Consider the following 12,575-nt stretch of genomic DNA (forward strand, 5'->3'; position numbering starts at 1 on the left):
ATTGAAAAAGCAAAGTAATATGTATTTCAAGACACACTATATAGCAGCAAACATAGATTTTTAAGGAGAGGAATATTAGATCATCACAGAACTTACTAAGATATTCTGAAATACCAAATCATATATCCTAATTCATTATTAATATTTAAAAACTATCAAAGACATTTTGGTACTTTTAAAATATTAAAGTCAGGTCTGGCAACATCTTAAGAAATATATATGAGCTTCAGGACATTACTGAATGTAATGAAGGCAAGACTTCATTTTTGGACAAAATATTGTCTCTTTAATTAATCAAAGAACAAAATGTGAATCAGAAAAAACACTACTATGAATGTGACCCAAAAGCAAAAATAAAAAAATTAAGATTTTGCAAACTAACTTTTTCCAATTAAACAGACTAGAACATGAACATAACACAAGGGGTTGACCTTCTATCAGTACATAGACGACTTTGTGTTTGCATACAAAGACATTGCTCAGCCCACATTTGGCTCCTGGAGCCAAGATCTACCCTCGCTGGAGCAACTCCCACTAAAGCATATGGACAGAAAGGGGAAAATTAATTTTTAAAGTTAGTTGTTTGTTCCATAGACCTTCAATGTGTGAGTCAGCACAGAACTCTTATTCATTTTTAATGAGAACAGAGAGATCAAGACAAAAAGATTTTAGCAGGTATTAAGGTGATTTCTCATCTCCTTACATTATTTTAGAAAATCCTCTAGAATTCAGGGACCTTCCTCCTATAAGGTATTATATCTCTAGTTCCCTAAATAAGACCCAAAAAAGGCACACCTCAGTGCCTTTTGTAGCTAAATTGTTCTGCTTAAAAACCAAGCATGCATTCAGACACTCTTTTATTACGTCCTAGTAGTCTATGCCTCTAGTCTTGTACAAATTATATGTTTCCTGATAAAAGAAAAAGTGTTTTGTTGTTGTTGTTTTTCTTTTTTTGTTTTACTCTAAGGTGCTAGTGCAATGAAAAAGCAACATAAGCATTACATAAGACGCTTATTCACAGGACTGACCTTTAACTCCTAAACCTACTAAACCCATTCTGGGATTAGCTATGATTTAGCATGAGTTACCTCATCAGGGTCAGGATCTGATTACCAGAAGACAACTGGAAGAAATCCCTTAACAAGACAAATACTCTGAGTGTTGTAGTCAAGCATTGGAGTTCAAAAAGCCAATATTCTGAACATCAGTACAAAGTCCCAATGTATTTCTAATATCAGAGATCAGACCTCTACTCTTGCCTGATGCGTCTAAAACAAAAAGGGAGAACTGTAGAGAGCTGCGAAATGCTATGCCTTAAAGATGGAGCTGGTTTCCGCCTTCCACCTTCCCGATGGTGAGTGCTCTCTGTCATGAACAATTCCACATTTGGCTAAGGCTGAGGATCTGGCTTGCTTCCATGTATGTGGACCTATCTGCATTGCCCACGTGGCACGCCTGGGTTGGCTACCCAGAGGCTATTTAAGCTGTGGGCTGGCTTTCCCCAGGGTCCGAGGATTGTTCAAGGTTCCTGAATAAACTGCATTAAAAAAAAAAAACATAGAATGATAATTTCAATGCTATAATTGGGTTTATGACCGTAGAAAAAAGCATTTTTTTCTTTTTACAATGAATAATTTCTCCTGTAAGTTACTAACAAAGCACTACATTTTCTATTCATATCCAAGTCTGGTTGACTTACTCCTTCTCTTTCGTGAAACACTAATTCTATTGCTCACTTTATAACAAAACAAATCATATTCAGTTCCTAGATTTATTGAATTATTGAGCTGAATCTATTCTCTGCTCACAATGTAAATATACATACAAAGCAAAATTTAATTTCCATAGACATCCTTCATACTAAATATATTGGTCATATTTTACAAATTAAAACTCTAAGGTTCAGAAAGTAGAGATATCTTATTCAAGTTATTAAGCTAGTTAGCAAATTATCTACTTGTTAGCATCCTGTCTTTTAAAATGATAGGTGTGTTGGGTTGAGGGTATAACTCTGTGATAGAGTGCCTGTCAAGCATGTAGGAGATTCTAGATACAGTCACCAATGCAACAATAAAAGTAAGTGAGGAGCTTCTGCATATAACTGGTATGGCCATGTATTTGGTAATATAGTAAAAAAAAGTATTATATGAGGCTAGACATCATGGTATATGATTTTAATCTCAGCACTAGAGAGGCAGAGACAAAAATAAGATAGATAGGGACAGCAGAGGCAGATCTATATTTCCATGCGTTTGAGGACAACCTGGTTTAAGAGTTCCAAGCCAGCCAGGGCTACATAATGAAACCCTCAAAAAAAAAAGTACTATAGTCTAAATATCAAAAAACAGAGTATCAATCTTTTCATTACAGGTGACATGTGGCATGGTGGTAAAGCCACAGGACTTCGACTCAGAGGGCCTAATTTGGAATTCCTTTTCTGACACTATCTTTGTGACCTACTAACATACATATAAAGAGTTGTTATGAAGATTAAAGCAAACTTTGAAGTTACTCAACATCATAAACATTTACATTGCTGCACTTCAAATTATAAGCTTCTCAGTTAAATTCATTTCTATATTTTAATACAAGTACATTATGTAATATAGTACAATAACACAATATGCTTTTTAAAGTATCTAAAATACCTATTGGTAAAACGTAGCACACTGTTTGTTTGTTTGTTTGTTTTTTGAGACAGGGTTTCTCTGTATAGCCCTGGCTGCCCTAAAACTCGCTATGTAGACCAACCAGTCTGGCCTCAAATGTGGGGATCTGCCTGCTTCTTTCTCCCAAATACTGGAATTAAAGATGTACTTCACTATCACCCAGCTATTCTAAAGCATAGTTTTAATGAGTATATTTTTAATATTTTAGTGAGCTATAAAAGTTCCTTTAAAATATTCCATCATGAGGAGTGGGGGATTAATATAATAAAAATATGTTGTATGCATGTATGAAATTTTTGAATTGATTAAAATATTTCCAAAATTCCTTCACTAAATTCAACAATATGTCTTTGAAATAAAGACAAATCTGAATTTCTTGATTTCTGTGTGTTAGACACTTTACATATAACAATCCATTTAGCTTTTGCAGCAGCCTTGAGAAGAAACAGGGTCATTGAAATGAGAGGAATTGCCCACAGCACAGTACAGCTTAGAGGTAGCACCAGATCTTGGTTCCATATCTAGCTTACATTAATTGTAAAGTTCATGCTCCTGTTACTATATAAGGCACAATCTTTAGCTTTTTGGCTTGAGAGCCACAAAAAGCTAGGTATTCACTTATATAAAATATAACTACTTTAGTAACATGGAATAGTACCATGAAATTAAGACACCTATCTAGATAGAAGGTAATTTAATTTGATCTCTCTCTCTCTTTCTCTCCTCTCTCTCTCTCTCTCTCACTCTCTCTCTCTCTCTCTCTCTCACACACACACACACAAATAAAGTCTATTTTCCACTCACTTAAAAATTATATAGGACTTCTGAGATGGCTCAATGGGTACAGGTACTTTCCACAAAACCAAATATCTTGAGCTCAATTCCCAGGACCCATACAGTAGAAGCAGAGATCTGACCCCCACATGAGTCCACGGTATGCATCCCCCCATCCTCATACACACAATAAACATTTTTTTAAAAGGAAGCAAAACAAAAACAAACAATAAAATGTATATGCAAATTTGAGACTTTTGATAATAAAACCAAGAATATGTTTTCTTAACATCCAGTCATATATTAGTATACACAATAAAGATATTCCACTAAAAATGCCTGAAAAGGAACCCAGTAAATAGAATCCTTCAGTTTTTTTTTTCCAGAAAACTATCACAAAGCCCAGGTCCTTTCAATGAACTAAAGCAGAAAAAAAACAACAACAACAACTCTATAAACCTGACAATAAATACACAAAGCAATAGAATTAAAGTATATAAAATATTTTATAAATCTTTGGCATAGCAGCTTTCCCCTTTAATTAAATAACTGATTCTCCATAGCAGAAGCCTTTGTTTTTTCTCATGTATGTATATATGTATGTATATAAGTGCATATGTATGTATATTAAATTTTAGTCATTAGCCACTCCCTACTGTTTTACTCCAACTCCTCCAAGTTCCCCAACACAGTTTTGCTTTACAAAAATACAGTAGACCTCACGCTTAGCTGCTTACCTGTTACAGAGGATGCTAAGGGCTCCATGTGGACTGCAGTGACATGGCAGACAGAGACCAACAGTGTGATTCAGGTAAAAGCCCTCTTTACAGGTTTCACAGTGAAGTCCCTGATAACCCAGATGACAATCACATTGCCCTGTGGTCTGGTTGCAGCGTTTCACATCCAAGCTTCCAACCTCAGAACAGTTACACATATACTCTGAAAACAGAAAATAAAATATCCAATATCAAACTCTGATTTTGTTAATAAATATTTGTGATAAAATTTTTAATTATTTTTATTTTTATTAATTACAGTTTATTTACTTTGTATCCCCCCATCCTACCCTCCCTTCCTCTTCCCCACCTGTGCCCCTCCCCCAGTCCACTAATAGGAGAGGTCCTCCTTACCTTCCCTCTGATCCTAATCTATCAGGTCTCATCAGGAGTGGCTGTACTGTCTTCCTCTGTGGTCTGGTAAGGCTGTTCCCCGCTCAGGGGGAGGTGATCAAAGAGCAGGCCAATCAGTTCTTGTCAGAGACAGTCCCTGTCCCCATTACTATGGAACCCACTTGGATACTGAAATGCCATGGGCTACCTCTGTGCAGGGGTTCCAGGCCATCTCCATGAGTGGTCCTTGGCTGGAGTATCAGTCTCAGGAAGACCCCTGTGCCCAGCTCTCCTTGTGGAGCTCCTGTCCTCTCCAGATCTTACTATCTCCCACTTCTTTCGTAAGATTCCCTGCACTCTGCCCAAAGTTTGGCTATGAGTCTCAGCACCTGCCTGGATACCCTGGAGGGTAGAGCCTTTCAGAGGCCTTCTGTGGTAGGCTCCTGTCCGGTTCCCTGTTTTCTCCCTCCTCCAATTTCCATCCTCTTTGCCTTTCTGAATGGGAATTGAGCATCTTAGCCAAAGTCCTCCTTCTTGATTAGCTTCCTTAGGTATACAGATTTTCGTATATTTATCCTATATGTCTAATATCCACTTATGAGTGAGTATATACCCTGTGTGCCTTTCTGCTTCTGGGATACCTCACTCAGGATTATCTTTTCCAGTTTCCACCATTTACCTGCAAATTTCATGATTTCCTCGTTTTTTATCACTGACTAATATTCCATTGTGTAGATGTACCACAATTTCTGTATCTATTCCTCAACTGAGGGACATCTGGGCTGTTTCCAGCTTCTGGCTATTACGAATAAAGCTGCTACAAACATGGTTGAGCAGATGTCATTGTTGTATACTTGAGTGTCTTTTGGATATATGCCTAGGAGTATGATAAATTTTTAAGGCTAGAAAAAACTTAACTCTAGTTTTTACTTTCTATACTCTTCAGTTTATTTAAATTGGAAAATATATATAGTAGAGTACAAAACACACTTATAATATATAATTATAAAGCTGATATTCTCAGTTTCCTCTCCAGTACTCTTCAGTATATTTCCTTACCCTAAGCCAGTGTTTACATATGTGTGTGTCTGTGTGTATACTCATGCATGCTTCTGAACTAAAGGCCTCCAAGGACAGGCTTATCTGCATGGCTCTTGGAATACATGCTGGAAATGACAACATGTTAAATAATAAATAACCCTACTGTGAGCAGCAAAGTCCTAAGGCTCAGGTAACCAACCCCAGTAAGTTATACAAGGTTGTATAAAACTGGGTTGCAGCTGGAATCAGAAGTTCAATGCTTCATCATGAAAGAAATAGACAATTAAACTCTAAGGAGAGGGAAAGTGAACAAGCCCAGAGAAGGAAGTACCAGCTCACCATGATCAGAAACCAATCACAATTCCAATATCTTTTCTAAATTAAAGTACTTAGAGCCTAAACATTTTTTCAAACAATTCTTTAGATGAAAATGATTTAGAAGCCCCTAGTTTTAGCCTTCTAATGCAAACACTTGTTTGGGAAGTTTTGCTATTACTTCTACTCATTTTGGCAAAGGGAAAGTATTTTTTTAATAGTTTAATAAAGTATTAACAGAGGACTTTGCAAGCTGGTACAAAAGATGGCCCTTAAATTAACTGTAGGAAATATAAATAAGATGTTGTATTCTACAGACCAGCTTCTTTCATTCCCAAATAGGAATAAACTGAGTAAAAGAAGACAGTATATTTATGAATAGTTAAAGCACTATATAAAATGGCATTGTAATAATAAAATTTAACTTGGGAAAGAAACTTTAATAGTATTCTTGATTACTTAAAAAAAATTACCAGATAGCAGCAAATGTAGAGTCTTACATAGTAAGTTATAAAGGTGTTTAATTCTGTATTTTAGAAAAAGAAATAAAAATTTAAAGTAGCATATCTGCACAAGCAAAAGAAAAAAAGGATTCCACACAAAATCCACATTTGGCCAACATCCTGTGCTTTCTCAGTTCCTAAGCTTTGATGTCAGTTCATTTTTCCCCATTTTCTTTTAATCTGTAGATGTAGTGAATATACTAGTGGATAATTTGTTTTCTTGTGTATATTTCAAGCATAGGTAGTGAACTATAAAACCTAATGGAGAGTTCAAACATTTTTAGTTCCAAGATTAGGGAAAGGAATCAGCTTTACCTCAAAATCAGGATTCTTACTTTTGGCTTGGGGATTGCAATTCAGTGGAACATTTTTCTAGCATGTGTGAGGCCCTGGATGCAAGCCACAGTAAACACACTCATACAGGCACAAAGACACACACACACACACACACACACACACACACACACACACACTTGGTTATGTGGGTAATATTTTTTTTAATATATATAATGAAGCTACCTACATTCAGTGGTGTATAAATCTATCAGGGCAAGACCTCTTCTGGACCAAAACTGACCAAAACAAAATAACATTTTTGCTCTGGAATTTGGCAGAAATTCAACATACATACATCCAATACTTCTTGCTGGACCAAGTTTCATTACATGTTAAACTAAACGAATTATGCTGGACTGGACAGAAACGTCTCAAGAAAAGTAAAACCTAAGAGACCCTACAACAAATACTGCAAATTTTATTATTTCCTTACTAATAAGGTATTTCCCATTAAAAACAGAATAAATATTTTCAGTAAATCATATATAATTAGCATATATAATTAAAATCTAATTTGTCTAAAACATATTTTAAAACAGTATTTTTAGTAGAGTTCTAATGGCTAAAACTTCATTGTCAAGATAACTGGCTACCACTTCTTTGCAGTAAATCCAATCTTTTCATTATTCCCTAAAAATATTAAGCCCACCTCTGATTCTTTGTTCATTCTGTGCTATGTTCTGAAGTGAGAGATCACAGAATCAAATTCTATATCCTATTTCAACCAAAAGCTAAAATTTACTTCAGCACGGTGAAACAAAATATAGCCTACTCCCTGTAACTTTCATATGAAAAGAGTTTAAGAGGACAGTAAAGTAAAGAGACTGTAGAGGCAATCAGCTAAGGTTTAACAATCTAAGAATTTACTAACTTTATAGCCTTAAGCAAGTCAGTTAATCTCCTTTGCTTTCCTTTTTATCATCTGTAAACACTATAGAATAGTAGCATTTATTTTATAGCCTCAGAATGAGGTCGGAAGTACTATACAAACTAAAGTAAGAGTGAGAAAGCATTTCTCAGACATTTCACAATTCTAGACATTAATGTGAAACCAGATAGGAGTTAATGCTAATTAGAGCAATCTCCTTAACGAAAAACTGTATGAAAAATTAAAAACAAAAAAGACATTTCAGTTAATAATATACTGAAAGAACCAGTAGCCTCAAGGCAACAGGGGAAATGCTGACTCCTAAAGAGATAGAATCAAAGACAGCACAGCAAAACAAAGGGACTATGGCATGATTAATGGTAAGTCACCAGTGCAGACACTAATGGAAATGAAATAACAGAAATAATCAGCGTCAGTATGGACAGAATACCAAAAGCTCATTCAGTTTCCTAGAACTGAATATATAATACTATTTATCAAGTGAGCAGCAGATTATTTTCCAAAGTCTTGAAATTCTAGGGGAAAACTCTACAGTGACATAATTAGAAAGTAATGCAAATGCTTATAGATGACTACAATGCTAGGCAACCTTCTTTTTGTTGTCTGGTCTCTTTAAAATATTTCAAGATTTATTTGATTGCTCTTTTTTGTTTGTTTGTTTAAAAGGCCTAGAGAAAGACAGTAGTTCCTCTGAGAACTTGAATTTGTAGAAAGATATTTATGAAAAAGTATTATAGGAGTCACTGAGTCAACAGCAGATTTCTTCAAGTGTCCCTTTTCATCCACAGATGAAACTTCTTTGGCTTAAGATATCTTAAGTCTCTTAAGGTCTCTTAAGTCTTTATATGCAAACACCTATTCTGGGAGCACCTTATCCTCATGAATATACAGCTGACTTTTGGGGAGCTTCTACATAATTGCATTTTTTTTAATCTCCATCCAGATTTTATCGTCTATGTCTTTGCTCACCTAAGCATGGAGCCATATGCCTATAACCTAAGCTATTCTACATAATGAGGCAGGAGGATCATGAATCTGAGGCCAACCTTGGCAACTTAATGAGACCTACTGAATGAGTATCCTCTCCCTATGCTTCCTTTTAACATCCTTTATGAATGTTATAAATCTTAGAATTAACAGTGATGTCCAAAGACACAAGCAACTTTGTACAATAGTGTGTTAGTCCTTTACAGAAGTAAAGGAACTATAAAAGCAGTAAATCAAAGATTTGAATAAGGAAATGAAGAACTGTCCTCTGTCTACTTACTATGCAAATTTCTGAAAAAAGAAATGTTAAATTGCTAATAATAAAGAAAGCATTGCATTCAAACACAGATACTAAGAAATATACTAGAGCTAACAAAACCTTAAGTTTTGGATTATATACTAAGAAATATACTAGAGCTAACAAAACCTTAAGTTTTGGATTATACTAGAGAGAGGATAAGGTAAAAGATGACTCTCCACAAGATTACTGCCTCCCTTTTCATATATTTATTTATTTTTGAGATTTTGTTAAAAAGTCTGACTCAGTTAATAAAAAGGCTAGAAAAATGAATTTAGGTATAGTAACTTGGGGTATGTATTCAGTCTGTCCAACATACAATATAACCATTTGTCAAGAAGCCCGCAAAAACCATCTCTATTGTTTCTCAAACTGAAGAAGGGAGGGAAGAGGACTGTCAAAATCAAGGAATACCCCTTTTAATGCCTGTATGTTAAGTGAGCCTTAAAAACCTGAAAACATATATTTTGAGCACATATTTGGTTTCCTAAAGGTATGTTGTGCTTCAAACTATACTTTTTATTAGTACTATGATTCATTTTTGTATATTTAGTAAAACAAACCTTGGAAAGTTTTCATTCTAAGGAAAAGGAACAATCAACAGATTTTTACTTTTATAAAGGGTCTTTAGCATAGCATTGGTACTCAAATTACATTTCATGTTTATGTTATGCTAGGGTAGAGTCATAAATATTTTAAAATATGAGAAACAATGTTAAAGCTGGTGAGTATGCTGAGTTAAAACGGCCTTCACAGAAATGTAAAAGTTTAAAAGCCACCACTTATAAAGAAAAGATTTTCTTTTTAAAATAAAGATGTATCCACAAAACTTCCCAACCACAATTTTCTACAGTAACACAATTAATTTATTTTATGGTAGACATTTGAGATTAAAGGTGTGAACTTTTATAGAAAAAAGTTCCTCTTTTTCTATAAGTTATACATATAAGTATGCTTTATTTCTGGCATACTGCCAGAATTCTATAGTTCAAAGGCAATTTATCTAATTAATGAGACAAGATGACAGATTCTAAGAAGGTAACAGATTTTACTACTATTAATGAAATTGATATCACCAGCCATTGAGCATATTCTACATGTATCAGATATATTAGAAACAACACAAATGCTGTCCTTTGTTATCCACTGCAATCTTGGTACATAGAGATCTTGAGTGAGAAATCTAATACTCAGAAAAATAAATAAATAAGTCACATAACTAACTAGGATCAGAAAAACGAAGAAATACCATTAAACAAAAACCATAATCACTTACAGACATACTTTAGGGCTCATTGACTAGCTCTGTGGTCTTTGGTAAGTCTTAAGCTTTCTTTCTTCTTTCTTTCTTTCTTTCTTTCTTTCTTTCTTTCTTTCTTTCTTTCTTTGTCTTTCTCTCTCTCTCTCTGTGCTCTGATTTTCATCATCTATCATAAAAATAAGTAAATAAATGTTTATATTATTTATATTTTCATATTTTATGTATTATATATTTTCATATTTCAGTACATGATTACATGTACTGATTTTGGATTATAAAAACTTGCTTTATAATTGAGATATTGACTTACATAGCAACCCAGTAACTCTGAAAATACTTCTATGAAGTGAAAATAATTTTACTTCCAGTTTCATGGTTGCAAACTATTTCTCTTCCTATCTTCACTTTCTCTCCAGTTTCATGCTGTCAGCTCCTTCAAGATGAACAAGGTAGTTCAACTGTGTTCTTTATTTTTATATTAATTACATTTTATTTACTTTGTATCCCAGCTGTAACCCAGCTTCCTCATTCCCTCCCAATCCTGCCCTCCCTCCCTCATCTCCTCCCTGCCCCTCTCTAAGTCTATACCCTCTCCCAGCTCTTTCCAGGATTCTGCCCTCTCTTCATTGCCTCTTCCATTACACCTCTTCAATCTTTCACTTTTTACAGCTTCTACCTTCAAATATGTACTCTAAGAGCCTAAAACATATTCTCTTAAATCTCCTGCCCCATATAACAACTATTTATCTTACAAATAAAATTTCTTATATAAAAATACAGATTGGTTCTTTTTCTTCACATGTTCATTCTTTAATGTTCTGTAATCTTTTCTGAACAACTGAAAATGCTCTCTCAAAAATTATTGCTGCAAAACATGAACCTTCCTAAGCCATATACCTCTTTAATCTTTTGTTATCTCTTCTTTTTGGGGTGTGGGAATATTGAACGCAGAGTCTCACACATGCTAAGAACGTGCTCCATCACTAAGTACACTCTCACACCTGCTCTTTCCAACACTTCTTTGATTATTTACTGAGAACGTCTCTCTCTCTTTCTCTCTGTCTGTCATGTCAATTCCCATCCTTTTGCTTGTGTTCCTATCACAGTAGACCCTTATAATGATTCCAAATAAATTCTGCCTGTGTCCACACCTCTTTTGCACTGTGACATTGATGTAATTTTTCATCTATGCAGGGGTTATAGGTTATCTCCATGAATGGTCCTGCAGGGTATCAAAGCAGAGGCTGAGACTCATAACCAAACTTTGGGCAGAGTGCATAGAATATTATAAAAGAAGAGGGAGATAGAAAGACGTGGAGGGGACAGACACACCACAAGGAGAGAAAAAAAAAAAACCTGGGCACAGGGATCTTTTCTGAGACATACTCCAACCAAGGACCATGCATGGAGATAACCTAGAACCCCTGCACAGATGTGTTCCTGGTTTTTAAATGGAGATGGAGGCTCCTTGGGGGTTGTGGACATCATTACATGGCCATCAATAAAGAATCTTATGTATCTGTAATATTCTACTTGGTACCAGGCTCTATAGAAGCCATCAAGAGAATGCTCTCCCTGGTGAACATATATGGTTTACTGATGTACACTCCATCAAACCGAACATGATGCTGTTCTAAAACATCTCTCCACAGGATGAGTATGGGACAAGTTGTTGGAATTACTTTAAGAATATAAATTATTATTATTTTATTTAAAAGGATAGTTGATTGCTGGAGTATTTGTTTTGAAATTAGAAGTTGTTTAGAATGCTTATGTTGTAATAAACTTTAATGTGAGGTTTTGTTTTGTTTTTTTTTACTGTAATCTCAGATTTTATTTAGTTTTAGACAAGAAAACACAAATAACATCATAATGCTTTCAAGGTTTTCTTTTTTTATACCAAAAGACATATTTAGAAACAGGGCCTGGTTTCTATTCACATAATTGTACTTCTCTTTATTTATAATAGATTTAATAACCTGTTTGGAACGAGGCAGTAGTGTGAGGTTTAAATGATGTTTTCAAGCAGGTTTCTGAGCAGATCTATCACATACACTGCCTTGTGCCTGAGCATCTTCATACTCACATATATCAGAGAGCACGCTGGATAGTATTTATTCCCTCATGACTTAGTGTCTTTGCATTAGACTCAAAATGTGAAACATGTTCTGGATTCATTTGAAATGAATAAATAAATGTTTCTTTCAAGGAAAAAAAGAGAAGTATCTTAATTAAACTTTGTTTTTGTGTTTTGTTTGTTTTTCTCAAGAGGCACCATAGACACTGACTAGCTAGCAACATGGTGATCTAAGTTTGATACCCAGAACCCATATGAAGGTGGAAGGAGAGAACTGACACCACAAAGTTGTCATACACACACCATGTCACACATG

At 34.8% G+C, this 12,575-nt stretch overlaps 1 protein-coding gene across 2 annotated transcripts in view; it reads right to left on the bottom strand.

Moving 5' to 3' along the window:
* Megf9 (multiple EGF like domains 9) overlaps window positions 1-12,575 on the bottom strand; it is a 124,038-nt gene that overhangs the window by 56,818 nt on the left and 54,645 nt on the right. For both annotated transcript variants that reach the window (XM_060381229.1, XM_060381228.1), the window contains exon 2: window positions 4,181-4,382. In XM_060381229.1, coding sequence (XP_060237212.1) covers window positions 4,181-4,382 — 202 coding nt within the window. The remainder of the gene's footprint in view (window positions 1-4,180; window positions 4,383-12,575) is intronic.

The sequence above is a fragment of the Meriones unguiculatus genome, chromosome 3 (genome assembly GCF_030254825.1).
Source record: "Meriones unguiculatus strain TT.TT164.6M chromosome 3, Bangor_MerUng_6.1, whole genome shotgun sequence".
Taxonomy (NCBI): domain Eukaryota; kingdom Metazoa; phylum Chordata; class Mammalia; order Rodentia; family Muridae; genus Meriones; species Meriones unguiculatus.